General features: G+C 35.0%; 1 protein-coding gene across 3 annotated transcripts in view; it reads right to left on the bottom strand.

Annotated features, from left to right (window-relative positions):
• LOC149804540 (uncharacterized) overlaps positions 1-16,684 on the bottom strand; it is a 74,329-nt gene that overhangs the window by 36,225 nt on the left and 21,420 nt on the right. For all 3 annotated transcript variants that reach the window (XM_089941327.1, XM_089941334.1, XM_089941323.1), the window contains 2 exons: positions 12,241-12,399; positions 3,505-3,582 (listed from right to left, as the gene is read on the bottom strand). In XM_089941327.1, the coding sequence (XP_089797453.1) occupies positions 3,505-3,582; positions 12,241-12,399 (237 nt within the window). The remainder of the gene's footprint in view (positions 1-3,504; positions 3,583-12,240; positions 12,400-16,684) is intronic.

A 16,684-nucleotide genomic window follows, 5' to 3' on the forward strand; every position in this document is an offset into this window, starting at 1 on the left:
TCCTATCCACAAATTGTTTTCATCAAGTTGTAAAGTGTAAGTAATCATTTTAAGAAATTTATGTATCTAAGAATAGATGCACTTACATGGCATGTGTAGCATCATTTTCACTTTTGAATATATACCATTTCAGTTGTTCATTCATATACTGACTTTATTGCTTCAGTTCATCATTGATGAATAGGTAAGGTAATGTTTTACTGGCAGCAATGAAAGTTAATGTCAAAATTTTTATGTTATATATGTAGAGCTTGAAAATATTTGCAGTTCAGGTGTTACCAACTGTAGAATTTTCAAGCACAGTTCAACCACCTTCAAAAGCACATATTTTCTAAACTATTCATGGTCTCACTATGTCTGCTTCACATACTTATATTTAGGGTTATTACAAACATATTTCAAAATGTCTTTTTGTTATCTATCCTTTCAAAATAACAGAAATGAAAGAACAAGTATATTGTATAGAGTGTTTCAGATTGCACTGAGCTATGGCACTTAGCACAGGTATGGCATGTATAGTGAGTACACTGAACTACGGTACCTAGCACAATAAATCATAGACTTTATACCTTGTGCTTGATCTTAATTAGTTTCATAATAACATTGTTGTAGCATGGAATGCTGTTCTTGAATGCAAAAATGTCAGATCTAGAATTGATACAGAATATAGTGTCTCCATAATACAAGGTTTTACAATTAGATTTCCTCAATTAGTTAATATTTCTGTTCTTTTCTGAAGGTACAAGTATCTCTAAATGTGAACAAGGCACATTTAATATCAAAATACCATAGTTATTCTAACAGATGCAAACAGCGTCAGTGCAATTTCCAAAGTGGGAGGAGGGCATTTAATACCATACCTTTTGACTGAAAATGTTCAAAAAATTAAATTTTTTAAAAATTTCTAACAGTGTTGGATTATTCATGTACTGTTTAATTATTTGGATATAATATAATAGATCTATAAGCCACGACAAGATAAAAATTTCTTTTTCTTGTGAAAAAAAGGGGGGAGCATTTATTTTAAGTGGGCTTCTATTAGAATAACTACAGTATAATAGGTATTGTATTTATGAAACTTGTGTACTTTCTGATTTCTTGAAGGTAGGCCTACTTTAAAGAACGAGCTTAATTTCATATTTTTGGGTATACAAACATACACACAAAAAAACAATCATACACGGAAAGTAAACAAAATCAATTCTCGCTAAATGACAACAAAAAAAATCCTAGTCAATGAACTAAATTGAGATGTATATTTCATGCACTTTAAGGTTTATGACCGAAGTAAAATGTAAACATGGTCATTAGCTAAGCTATTGGACTCTCAAAAAAATAGATTTTAGGTACAGATAAAATAAATACTACTCTTAATATTTCACACGTTATTATGGCAGGTGTAAAAACATGCAAGTACGTCAAATTTGTTTCTTAAGTCTCTAATTTACAGGATGGCCTTTGAAGACTTCTCTGCCGGATTCACGTGGGTGGGGTTGACCACAGCTTAGGTCTAAATATATGGTAAGAAAGACCAGCTAAAATGTGGAATTATTTTTTCCCAATTTCTCATCAACACCTTTATTATGCTCTATGAGAAGAAGATTAAGAAGTACATGATTCTGGACTTCCAAACTGATGTTCTGTGAACATTCATTGGGGACTTCCAAACTGACATTCTTAGAATATTCATAGGGGACTTTCAATCTGATGTCACAACTATGGATGGGCACTTACAAATTGATGTCACAATACTTATTCAGGACTATACTGATAGTGATTGGGGACTTCCAAAATTGATGTCTGAATACTGACTGGAAACTTTTCCAAGCACAGATAAAGAAGAGTTGTTCCTGCAGCACAGACTGCACATCTTGGGACACAAGATATACTGGGCAAGAATTATAACAGAAAATTTGACAGTCTATGGCTGAGCTAATGTGATGTACACATTTACCCTGGTGCCTTCAGACTATTTTGTGAAATTATTATCAGTGAACGTTCATTTTTTAAATTAACTTTCTTGACTAGTTACTACATTTGCCAAATTCAAATTTCTATGGGAGGCGATTGCCAACAAAACACGAAATTAAAACAAGTAACTTTCTAATAAACTAAGAAAAGATAAAATAAAACAAGGATGACCTCATTATTCACCTGCATGTTTTTCTAAAGTTCCAGGCTTACCTTTACATGATTCTCTTCTAGTTTCTCCTGACTTCATTATACTCCTATGTTATGTATATTTAACGTGCATGCTTTGTTAGTTTTTTTTATCTTCATTATATGCTGTGGGTTATGTATGTCTGTGATTTGGATTTTTAACATAGCTTTAACAATTTTCAGTTATATTGCTACAATGTCTGCAGTGTGGCAGTTTATAGTAATGTCTAGCACTGGGACATGTAGCATTATGTCCCACACAGTCACATTATCCTGACACCAGGATGACCAGTCCTAACACTAACCTCTTAGTACTGAGCACCAACCGAGGCAGCTGTTGGTACCATTTTTATAAGTCTTTGGTATGACTCGACCAGGCATCAAACCCATGACCTCCCGCATCCAAGGCAGATGCTCTAACCACTAGGCCACCAGAGCAGTCTGTAGGTTAAGTAAAATAGTATCTTGTAGCTGCCCTTGTCCAAAATCAAGTTCATTATCTACCTGACCATAATCTGTTTTTCTATTATCTTTCTCTGTGAGTGTAGGATAAATATTAAGATTATTATCTTACACTGAGTCAAGGACATTATGTTTACCATGTTCTTCTGTATATATTTAGTAAGAGACCTTTTAATAATAAATAGGGTCGTTCTAGAAGTGAACTTTTGGCTATCATCCAGGTTATTCGTATGTGCCTTAGTTTTTGTTTTTTATATATAATATTGTTTACTGAAAAAATTATTGATTCCTGCTGTAAGATCCTGCAGAATCTTTTGTATTGTTTGTTCAGTATTGATTTAATTTGGGTGAAATTATTCATTCACTGGAAATACAAAGTACTCAAAAAAATATTCTTGGAAGATTTGTGAATTATAGTGAATTTAAACAAGGACTTCTGGAATTGTATTACTGTGATTCATCAAAAGACTGCTAGCACATAATTATAATTTAGGCGATTGGTACATTACAGACTGCAGGCCAATGGAACATTACAGACTGCTGGCCATTGGTACATTACAGACTGCTGGCCATTGGTACATTACAGAATGCAGGCCACTATAGGCACATCAAAACCTTCAGTGTTGAAAATTATTTGGAATACCACTAAAGTTTATTCAGAACTTTATCCATTAGGATTTGTGTTAGAAATTCTAGGATTATTTGGGAATTAATTTGCGATATCATAATTCTTTTTATATTTTACCTTTGCATTCTAGGGAAATAAACTGTTTGTTGAATTTTACAAAACTTGGATTTTTTTCTCTCTTTTCTATTACTTATTTTAAGACCACAGAGTCATCAAACCTACATGTTTTATAAATTTTATACTTCCAGACTTACCTGTAGGTAATTGTCTTCTAGTATCTCCAGGCCTCGTTCTACACCTCATTTTTTCGTAAACTTTATACTTCAAGCATACTACAATGATAAAAGAATCAACAAAAAGCATTACATAAAATCTAAAACAATGAACTTAATAAGTTATAAAAAAAATGCTGTGAACTACTATGTTTTATTTTTAGCATAAATTTATTCTGTTCTGCAGAAAATAACATTTCTCTTGGTACTTGTATCTAGAGATATGCTATTGAGTGAGGAAGTGGTCCTGTTTGTTACTGGATCTTTAATTTCATGTTATGTAACAACCACATAATCCTGCATAAACTGCTACACCACAAAATACAAAAAAATAGTACATTTATGATAGTTTTACCATTTCTGTAGAAATGACTTTTCACTGAAACCTAAACTGAGACCACTCCTGACTGATCACCAAGTTCAGTCATTTACACTGATTTGTTTTGTAGAAGACCAATCTATCTTGTCTCCAGACTCAGATTAAAGTCAGCCAAGTCTAACTGTCTAAATTTGAATGTCTTATTGCCACATGGCGGTTCAATAGTCTTTATTTTCTCATACATAAATAATGAAATAATAATAATAATAATAAAAATAATCATAAGCAGGTATTAACTGGTGACTGGGCTTGAATATAATGCTTGTACACAACTGTGGAAAATGTGAGTTGAGATTTAAAGCTGTTGTACCTTGTTGCTACTCTTGCCATTGATATAAAGCGAATCATTAGTAACAACATATATATATATATATATATATATATATATATATATATATATATATATATATATATACACACACACATAAAGAATACAAATCATATGGCAAATAACAGTCCTTTCAAGTGCACTATATCCAACAAGGGATCGTGTTGTGTCTGGGATTGATAAAGATAAATGCAATAAACTGACAACCAACATCCTAGTCAGATTGAAACTAATGCCAATCAATAACCATGGCCACCCTAATCAATCTGACCCCTGTGGCAATAAAAGGTGCAAAACCTGTCAACATATGTTAGAGACCAGGACATTTTCTAGCACAGCAACTAGCGAAAAAATTAACATACATGGTCCAAACAAAACAGACTGCAATTAGTCTCATCCCATGTAAGATCTGTAGCCATCAGTATGTTGGAGAAACTGAAAAGCTACACAAAAGGATCAACCATCCACAGATCTGATTGAATGACAAAGAAGCTGTACGGAAGTCCAGTCAGAAAACACTTCTCTTGTGGCTACACTTTCTGTGATATAACACTTATTGCAATTGCTCACAACCCCAACTGGTGTTCTGAAACAAGGAACGAAAAGGAATCTTATTGGATGTGCTGCATTAGATAATTGAAACCGAGTGATTTAAACCAAGAAGACTAGAGAAAGACAGCCACATACAAAAAAATAATTTTTTGGCTGATGGCACATTTTTTAAAAATATAATTGTCTAAATTTGCTTATTAGTCACCCAACAGGCTATAATTACTACCATAAAAATGAAATATCTGTGATATAATTTGCCTTAATAAATATATAATTATTCATTAGATACAAGTTCATCGTGGAGAAATGTTGCAAACAAATTGTCTACAAAAGCTGTAGAAGGAATCAAACCATGACCCTGAAGAGAACCCGAGGAGGTAACCGTAATGAGGTCAAATTTAAAATTATATAACATATAAAGGTATTTAAATCATCAGAGTTAGTAGCATTCACTGTCAATGCTCCAGTTCACTAGAAGCAAGAACTAAGGAAACTAAGTCGACTACCACATTTACAATCATCTGGAAAGAGGGTGTAAGTCATTCATACAATGTCTTCCAAATAAGTCCTTTTATTTGTGATATTCTGTTGAAAGGAACACAGCCTGTTCCTTGACAGGTAAGAAAATCATTCCCAAAATAAATAAAATTTTAAGAAGGGATAAGATCAGACTTCTCTTGATTGGGGATTAGCCCTAGTCAAGTCAGCATCTCACAAAAAAAGGAGATGAATCCCTCAGATGGAGACATCTGAGGATACTGCATCAACAGTCATTTGAATATTGGAGGATGGGAACCTTTAAATGAGCTACGACAATACCCATCAGCAAGGTGAAGGTTTTGTGAGAACCAGGACAAAAGTAAGAACCTGAAATTCAAAGATCTCCTGTCCCAGTCAAAACTAAAAATTTCCTGTGGGATGGGAAGATAGCCATTTGAAGATAACCATCCTGAAGATCTGTGAAGAGCAACAGAGTTTCAGTTTCATGGCATTCCGTACTGAGACATCAATCTTTAACTGTTCCTGCAGAATGAACTTATTCAGAGAGGAAAGAATGATTTTAGCTGACTACCGCTCACTGGGGCCCCGAGTGGCCGAGTGGTCTAAAGTGCTCTCCCTCCATCATGGATCACTGCCATCTCACCTGTCTGCATGGGTTCGAGTCTCGGGCTCGGCAAATGTGGATATGTGAGAAAGCTTGCCGGTAGCTTCTCATGGATCGGTGGTTCTTTCCGAGGTTTTCCCGGGTTCTTCTTCCACCATTAATACTGGCCCCCATGTATAGCCTATCTTGTGCTGAAAAATGGCATTAAACCCTATAACAACAACTACTGCTCACTTCCATAAACCAAGAAAACCCCAGAACTTCTTATGTTCTTCATCCTCTTTACAAGGAAGCATGCCTCTTCTTACCAAGATACCAGCCGAGACTGGCAAAATAGAATGGGGGTCCTTGAAAAAGGTTGCAGATTTCGAAATGACTCCAGTAACCCCCTCTTATTGAGGAAACGATGCACACAGGCTTAATCTGGCACTGACTGAAACAATGGGAAAAACTGGTAAGAGGTGGTTTTTGTAGGAAGGGGTAGACTCCCTAGAGGTGACTACCTTCATCCTTTGGTAATGGGATAGGGGTTCAAAGTCTTCCCTCCCCTAGCCCTTCCTGACACCTTGTTGTGAAAATCACAGATGGAATGGGGTTTTGAAATGATTTTGATTGTTTTCCTGCTTTAAACTGATTATGAAGCGGGGGGGGGGGGGGGGGGGGTTGTCACCCTGATCTTCAAAACTAGCCAGACACAGTACATGTACTGTAAAAAGGGCCCAGTGTTGCTCATCCATTAAAACCTGGGAGGCTACCATAGGGATTAAATCTCCAAATAGCATCTACACCTAGATACACAGCCTGTAAAAAGCTTTTGCTGTAATCCAGAAAACCCTGGATGTTTCCAAATGCACTTCCCTCCTTATGTGAAGGAGCACTGCAGAAAGTGCCACTGACATCAAGAGCATGTACTGACATCTTCACACAGGCCTTCAAAAAATGCTGCAGCTAAAGGTTCTTCCTGCAACAGACTGAACAAGGAACCCAAAATAAGGTTGACATGTGAGGCTACAGTAACTAGTGTCTACACCTTCATCCAGTGCCACAAGTGTCTAGATAGGAAGATGGGTCCAAATTCCCTTCATTAAGACATATGAATCCTAATTGGGAGAGGGGGCTTAAGGGGCCAAGTGGGAATATGGACACTGAAGCTGTTGGGACTAGGGGCCAAAGCACAGAAGAAGGAATAGACAACTCCTTCTGCTGCATGTACCTTTCTTTGCTCTTAGTCAATTTCTGTGTCAATTTAACTCACCACTGCTGAATAAGAAAGCAATAGCAAGTATGACTTGGACTGTACCATAAGGAACCTTCTATGACCGTCACTCTACACATCACTCAGTACCCAGTGATCATTACCTTGAGACTGATCTTCACAGACTGTCACCTGGCACACTAGCCGGTTACCTAATGTCAGATTATCGGGTCATTTACAGGTCAGATGATAAGACCTTAAGGAGAGTCTTTGTTCATGGGAACTCAACTCCAAGGAAAGAGATCATGCTTTAATTCAAGGTCTACTAGCATGAGATGACATTGCTTCCCTTGTTGTCAGGAAGTCTGGGATTGTTATCTTGGACTGGTGACTTTCCTATGCTGGGAAGTGCCAAAGATCCCTCCCCTTAGTGGAAGCGTGTGACTGCCTAACTTGGGACATCACTCTTATTAAAATGGGGGGGGGGGGCTTCTATACATTGGGAAGCACAGTTATAGAAGGCAGTTTCTATACACTGGGAAGTGCAACAACCCCCTCCTGGGAATGAAAAAAGAGGAACAGGACCTTTAAGCCTGTTGAATTCTATAAAGTTCCAAACTTTATTGGACCACAAACCACAAACAGTGCATTTGTCTGTGAGTACACAAGCTGAGCACATCAAACAAGTGGTGTGAGTGTCCTATGCTGCCTTTTCATGCCCAAACTTGCCAACACTTTGAGACACCTATTTTTTCTAGAATAATGTTTCTTCAATAATATTTACCTTATCAAAATACCTTAGGAGAACTACTACTACCTTGCAGATCCAGCCATGCCAGGCTAAATCATTTTAGATAAAAAAGCTAAAGTTATCTGCCCACCATGGTGGCAGTTAAATAGAGTGATCTCCCACTGATACTGGGATTGGCACCAAATCCCATGAAATCATCAGTTACTACTGGAGCAGAAGGCATCCTCTCTATATGGATGTAACTGCTGGGAGGGTGTATGTGTAATTATGATTCAGTAAGTATTATCAAAGAAAAATATTTTATAAGAAATTGGTTTCTTCTTAAAATATGTTACCCACTAATAATAACTAAGAGGTGGATGGAGATATATACGCTTAACCTGGAGAAATCATCACTAAGGTATGTGAGACAACATCGAGATAATCCAACTAGAAAATAGACTCCATATATCACAGAGTGGTTTTGAAAGCAAAAAATTCTCCTCTCGCAAATCCAAAGAAGTTGTAAAACCGCATCTTTATGAAGCTGTCAAACAAATCGGAATGGTAACCTTTTGCACCATGGTATGAAAGATCTAATAAAACTGGAGAAGTGTACTCAGATCTCCATTCCACAGCATGGATAGTCACAGTTAGAGAGCAGTTTCACACATCTGCAATGTTTGTGGTGACTGTCCTAACTTCGAGAGCTGATATGCGAAGCAAATTGATTGGTAAAGGGTTTAGTCCAATATGCAGAACAGATGTCCCACTTTATTCAAGATGAAAGTGTTTGTGTTGATCAGTCATCCTCTTCTTCTTTTGAAGGCAAAATGAGGTGTGATCTCCTTCGGTACAATGGTTCAGATTCCTGAATACCACTTGAGAGCTCGCACTGGGTCCTGTAGATGATCTTCGAATGAAGTATCCAGAATAGACAGGAATTATTACCAATATCTGATTCCTCATGAACAGTAATCTGTTCTTGGAAATGAAATCAGAGGGCTTCATGAGTGATACTGCATGAAGATGGGTCCCCAATAGGAAATGCATTCACTGATTTTGCCTGCTGAATGCCAAAACAGTGAGGAGGCAGGATTTGTATCAGAAGTGAACTAAGCTCTTGATTCAAATGGTGTCTTGTTCATCCAAGTTAATGCCCATGATAAATTCCAGGTGAAATCCAAAATGAACAAAATATTGGATAGTCTTTGGTTTGTCCAATATTCTCTTTCATGATAACACAGTTGACAGTGATGTGGAACGGTAGGTGCAAACCTGTGATTGGAGCAAAATGTTTCTTTTCAAAGAGCCACAGGAAGTTAGCTACTTAGGTATGGATACCTATATTGGCATAAAGTGCTCTGAGATTGCCTTTATACACCTCTAAGGATTCTCCACCACTTGTTGTGAGAACTGTTTCTTTTATAAGGGCATATTTAATAAGATCCAGACATGCAGGTTCAGTAACTCGGAGTTGGGATGAAACACCTGACATCATGGTTGCTTAATGCAGATGAGGGAATATCTTGATTCATGGCAGTTATGTTGAGTGACTGATGAGGCTGATCCATTGGAGTGGAGTAATCAGGATGAGAAGACACTTCAATTCTTTTGATTCTTTATCTCCTTCATGTGCTGGATAAGTTTATGCATCTGGTAATTCCAATCTATAGAAAGAGCATCGATTATACAGGCCTTTGGGATCCAGGACTGGTGAGACAAGTATTGGAGTTTTGGCATTCCACCTTGTCGCCAATAGGTCCATCATAAGTTGATCCCACTGAGCGTCTATTGAATGAAAACTGAGGATGAATAGACCATTCTGTTTGTATTAGTAACTTCTTGCAGGACAATGATTCTGCCAATACATTAGGCACCCTAAAATGTCAATCAAGCTTAAATGTGGATGTGTCGTTGAGGACACAAGATTAGAAAATCCCAAACAAGACCACAAAGGACTTGGTTGCACTTTGCTGTTTGAGATAAGTCAACACAGTGGAGCTGTCAGACAGAATGAGAACTTCATTCCAATGTATCTTCTCCAGCCACCAATGAAAAGCTTTCAAAATGGTTTTCCAGTGATGTGCTCAAAATATTCAAAATCAACAAAAATGGACACAGATACAAAAAAATAAATTAATGACAAGGAAGAAATTAACAAATACAACACAAAAAATGGATACAATTGGCAGCAGAAATTCCAAAAGATAACTAAATTGATTTAGTACTGAGCCCAAGAAACATGTGAATGTATAAATTTACCATGTCCATGTAAAAGAAAGAAGACATTCTGATTGTCAGAAGTATCAGACTGGAATGATGCCATTTTATTTTAGTCCTCCAAATACTTATTACTAATTGGTAAAAGGAATAATGCTCTTGGACTGGAGACTATTTCCAGGAATAGATACAGCAGTGCCAATAATAGCAAGTAACTATAACTGTTATTAAAAAACAAACTTGAACTTGTGGAACCTTGATTAGTTTAGTGCTATATCATGATATTAATGCATGCCACAGTTCTAAAAGAAATTCTGAAAAAAAGTGACTGAAATAATAATTGTGACAAAAGAATTCTATTCTTGGGAAACAAACAAAATCTGTAAGTATCCCTTTGGGTTATCTTGTATGTATAGTAATGGCGATTGCTACTAATTCTTTTGAATGTAACATAAGATTTTGCTGTGTTAAACCTTCGTAAAAAGTTAATGTCTAATCTGTGTTGGTTTAAAGGCTTCCAAGACAATTTATGTGGGCAATACTTCCTTGCGTGTAGTCATTATTGGATATAAGCAATCTGGCTGCATGCTTTTGAATTTTTTCAACTTATATGTACTCGGGTTTCAAACTTGAGCTTTAGATTTTGGAGAGATAATGAAGGTCACTAACATTCATAAGAATGTCACGGAATTGTATAAATCCTTTTATTTATTAAATATATGTACTCGGGTTTCATTTTTTTGTGTACAATGACACCCGAGGGTGATTTATGTATATTGTACAAAGATTTCGAAATTGTGAGTTCAGTTCATCCTATGCCGCACGTGCGAAGTGCTTTCGATGGGAAGAACCGAATACTTCCAGCACACAGACAATGTATTGCAGCATCGTCTGTGTATAAATACCTCGACATAGGTCAAAATCTTTACATTACGGAACATCTTGTCAGTGAGCGGTCTACTTTAAGGACTTGCACATCTTCAGCTGTAGAGGTATGTGAGTTATTTATTAATTTCTTGTGTATAAGTTGTAACTATTGTACTACCACGTTTATTTTCTATATATTTTCTATGTAGCTTCGGCTTACGTAGTATCACGCAAATATTTTCTATTCTTGTGGTGTTAGATGTATTTTCAGCTGACCAGAGTGATCAGAGTCGCAGCTGTATAGGTGACCAGAGTGATCAGAGTTATCAGAGTCAACGTGGTACCAGCTGCAGAGCTAACCATAAAAGCTGACCATAGCAGCTGTGAAGCTGAACCATAGCAGCTGAAGAGCTGAGTAAACAGTGTTGCTGTTCAAGTAGCAGGTGATCGGGCATTGCTGACTGAGATTGGTGGGCGCTGATTGCTTGATTGACCAACCTGGAATACTGACTGCTTGATTGACTAGTGTGACTGGTTGCCAAGTGCGCTGGTGATGCAGAGTGTAACTCCATACATGTAATCTTTTAGCCATAGGCTAATCGTTGGGGTTTGTAATACCCAGTGTGTTTGAGGGACTGTAAAATTATTTTGTACATCTGTCACTTTGTTTTCATCATTTTCACTATCTGAGTGAATACATTTTAACTATGCGAGTAAAATACCACAGTTTTACTATTTGAAAAAAAACACATCATTCTTTCATTGTGAAATCACTGTGAATCATTCACCTCTTGTCCTTGTAGCTTGTAAGGTCATTTATTTGTATTTTCATTATTTAGTTTGTGCGGATTATGTTAATTGATCCAATATTTGGATATTATATACACGTATTAATCATAATTCTTTTATCATTCAAGTCATTTGTCATTAAACATTGTACTTGTATCACCATCAAAAGTGTTCTGTTGTAAATCCAAAATCACATCCGGTTATCTTGTTGTTGGTGGAACTTAGCACAGTTTTAGTTAATGTAACAACAATAAATCTGCTCCATGTAAAACTATAACTTCAAAGCATCAAGTAATCAAAATTAGGTAACTATTACAATTTTAGTAATCCCAAATTTGTTTAACACAATATGAGGAGTTAGAATGATGGACAGACAGCAGAACAGAAATCTCAGTCATCATTTTTAACATTTGGGAATAAAAAGTCCTTTATAATGTACAAAGCTTCAAAAATTCAGGAAGGTTGGCAGTTTGTGTAGCTTCTTGCATATAACACTTTTCAAAGGTAAATGGAATTAATCAACTTAATGTTCCTATTTCTTATCACTTACAATAGATGATCAAGGCACCAATAATTAGAAGAAATACAACTCCAGCAATTACACTTGCAATTTTAGTTGGAATGTTGCTGTCTCTAGTTGATGGTTCAGATGTAGATGTTAGAGTTGTTGTAACAGTTAATGTTGTCTTTGGTGTTGCTTCTCCTGTAACTAAAAGCAAAAGAAATTGCACTAGAAGATACAAAGGTTGGAATATTATGCACTTTGAAATAGCAAATTAATGCAAAGTAACATATCTTTACAAAAATACAACCTTTAAGAGAAGTTATTTATTGCATGGTTTAAATATTACTATGCATGTATATTTTTGTGTATGTATATGTATATTTGTGAGCAGCAATCTTTAGAAATGTACTTTTCCTTTTTGCATTGAGTACTTTTAAATGCATACTTCTCCAATGAGTACTTTTAAACGCATATTTTGTGCACATTTTGCTCATAAAAAATGCTACGCCAAGCAAATAGTCTTCAATATTTTATACTGTTTCTTTGCTACTAACTTGTACATTAATCAATTGAAATTTAATGGGACATATCCTTACATAAATTTGAATTAAAAGTCATATCCCTCAAATGCATAGGTATTTGAAAAGTACATGCAAGTCTTATGCTGACTGGTTGCAAATTCACGTTTTAGCAAAAAGTACATGAAGTCCTATGCTGACTGGTTGCAAATTCATGTCTTGGTGAAAAGTACATGAAGTCCTATGCCAATTTGCATGTCTTAGTGAATAAGTCTAAAGATGTAGATTGGGAAAATTAAGTTGTCATGAAATACATTAAGTGATTTACAATACCCCTGAACTAAGAAATATTATTACATTTCTTATTTAAGCGACAACCAAGTGATCAGCTGATCAGACAATAATTTAGACTTATTTTCCTCAATAACCAAACACAGTGTTTCAACCTGTCCTAGCTTTCAAAATATCACTGACAATAATTTATAATAAGCTCTGAGAATATTAGAGAGGCCATATGATATGTTAAAATATATAACTATACACTAGAAAAGACATGAGAACAAACAACAATTTAAAGTATGTTTATAAGATTGTTCAGGATTGTTTTAAAGTCTATGGCAAGAGCAAATATTTTAAATGAAATATGAAGACTTCTATTCTTCCTATATGCAGTATGGCAATTATTTTCACAGACAATTTGTGTGTGTGATGTGTATGATTTGGAATTTTAATCTAACAATTTTTCAGTCTTATCGCTATGTCTGCAGTGTGGCAGTTTATAGTGATGTCTAGACCAGGGCATCATGCCGGAGACATTTAGCTTGATGTCTCAATCACATTATCCTGACACCAGGCAGACAATGTGTTAACAATGACCTCTTAATGTTGAGCGCCTAGCAAGGCAGCTGTTAGCATCATTTATAAAAGTCTTTGGTATGACTCGGCCATGGTTCAAACCCATGACCTCACACAGCCGATGCAGATGCTCTAACCACTTGGCCACTGGAGCGGTCAAAGACATTTTGAAGGATATTCCTTAAAAATAGGCATTGCAGTGAGAATGTGGGACCCATGCAAATCTATTGCTTTGGATCAGGGGAGATAATCTATGCAATAAGTAGAGGGTCTCAAATGGGTAATGATTTAATAATAACTTTATGAAACGAGTTGAATAATGTCTGGCTTTTGTGAGCCTTGTCTTGGACTTTCAGGCAAGTATATTTGTCCAAACCTGGATGTAAGTCAGGATCCTTGGTTTGTCTACAAGTATGATATTTAGCCTTATGTGTTGTGTCCTGTGATCAGTATCTAGTGGTGAATTTATTTACTCCTTTAAATTAATGTTTAAAACATGCTTGTATATAGGGTGGATTTCATGTTACAGGTATACTGTACACTCCTTCCTGACATACATGATATCAACTGACCAACACCTTTAGACAGATGTGACCATTTTGTTCTCAATTCCCAACTGAGCAACTGATTTAAAAAATGGCTGCCAAAATATTGATAGTAACAGTAAAAACAGAAAGTTCCCAAAGGTGGGGTTAGAAAAATTCCCACAACTGCAGCCAATCTGTAAGGAGAATGTCATGGGTTTATTTGGACTAATCAGCATACAACATAAAGTGATATGTTAACATGTTGTCATATCAAAAATATTAAATTGTATACACTATATGTACAGTGTACTGACTATGTGATAACTCGAAATATGTTTTCAAGTGTGAATGTCCTTAGTGAATTACACAAAACTAACTGGATAGATGCTATCTGACAGCTACTTGGAGTAGTTGTCTTTTCTGAAGATTTCAGGGGTTCCAGTGGAAAAAAAGAGGCCCAAGTGGATCTGATACCACTCAAATGATTTATCCAATTTAACATCTGACACACCCTCAACTGCCTAACCCAACCTAATAGATGACCATTTAACCTCAAGCAGGACTTATGTATTGGTAGTACTGTAAGAAGTTAGATCACGCCCAATGTAAAATATCACCCAAATTTTATAATCATGTCTATTTTACTTATTTTGCTACAGTCTGATAAAATTTCTTCCAAAAAAGGAAAAGGCAATATAAATATACAAAGTCAATGGCCAATAACTGAAGTCATACAAGATCCTGCCTATATAAAACAAGTTTATAAAAGTTGTGTAGAAACTGAAAATATAGTCTCTAAATTTAGAGCAGTATTGATCAGTGGTGAGCAATAATATTAACAATAAATTCTGTGATACGAACCTGGCAATATAAATATTTAAATAATAACTTAAACATGATACTGACCAAACATTTTATAACCCTTCTTAGAAAACTCTTATTACTTCTATAATATTAACACTAGCAGCATGGATTAGCATGACCATGGGCAAATTAAGATACTTTGTGTTATTAGTATCATATAAAATCACAAAGAACAACCCTTCTAGTCCCTGCTTGTAGTATCTAATGAACAATTCTACAGCATGATCAGCAAAACGGACTGGATGATTAATAAGAATGTGGTATGCCAAACATATGCTAGCAGTAAGTTTTCTGGTGAACTACAAACAGCTCAAAATTACACTGAGTCTGTTTGAAGGCACAGCAACACAAGTATTCAGTGCTGAGGCAATTGGAGTAGTTAAGAGCCTTGCTCAATGAAGCGCAATGGAGCCAATCCCACACCCTTTGAGTTGTAAGTCTGGCATGCTAACCACTAAACCATCATAACTACTGTCTCCATCACTCACCTCTTATGGCATGCGGTAGGATGCATTTTACCTATTTTACATACTAGAGCTTGCTGGGGACAAGTTTGTCATGCCCAAAGTAAGCACATTTAGAATCTTATGATACTTTGCTTCAATGTTAGCAATCATTTAATTATTTTATTACTGTTAGCAAGTATTTTAATTATTTTATTAGTGTTAGCAATCACTTAATTATTTAATTGGTGTTAGCAAGCATTTTAATTATTTAATTGGTGTTAGCAATCATTTAATTATTTTATTACTGTTAGCAAGTATTTTAATTATTTTATTAGTGTTAGCAATCGTTTACTTATTTAATTGGTGTTAGCATGCATTTTAATTATTTAATTGGTGTTAGCAATCATTTAATTATTTTATTACTGTTAACAAGCATTTTAATTATTTTATTAGTGTTAGCAATCATTTAATTATTTAATTGGTGTTAGCAAGCATTTTAATTATTTAATTGGTGTTAGCAATCATTTAATTATTTTATTACTGTTAGCAAGTATTTTAATTATTTTATTAATGTTAGCAAGCATTTTAATTATTTTATTAGTGTTAGCAATCACTTAATTATTTAATTGGTGTTAGCAAGCATTTTAATTATTTAATTGGTGTTAGCAATCATTTAATTATTTATTACTGTTAGCAAGCATTTTAATTATTTTATTAATGTTAGCAATCATTTAATTATTTTATTAGTGTTAGCAATCAATTAATTATTTAATTGGTGTTAGCAATCATTTAATTATTACTGTTAGCAAGCATTTTAATTATTTTATTAGTGTTAGCAAGCATTTTAATTATTTTATTACTGTTAGCAAGCATTTTAATTATTTTATTACTGTTAGCAATCATTTATTTTATTAGTGTTAGCAAGCATTTTAATTTTTTCGTTAGTGTTAGCAAGCACTTTAATTATTTAATTGGTGTTAGCAATCATTTAATTATTTTATTACTGCTAGCAAGCATTTTAATTATTTTATTACTGTTAGCAATCATTTAATTATTTTATTAGTGTTAGCAATCATATAATTATTTAATTTGTGTTAGCAAACATCTAGCTATTTTAATAGTGCTAGCAAACATCTAGCTATTTTATTGGTGTTAGCAAGCATTTTAATTTTTTTATTAGTGTTAGCAAGCGTTTTAATTATTTTATTAGTGTTAACAATCATTTAATTATTGTATTAGTGCTAGCAAGCATGTAACTATTTTACTAGTGCTAGCAAAC

The sequence above is a fragment of the Sinohyriopsis cumingii genome, chromosome 2 (genome assembly GCF_028554795.1).
Source record: "Sinohyriopsis cumingii isolate HCF-2022 chromosome 2, ASM2855479v2, whole genome shotgun sequence".
NCBI lineage: Eukaryota > Metazoa > Mollusca > Bivalvia > Unionida > Unionidae > Sinohyriopsis > Sinohyriopsis cumingii.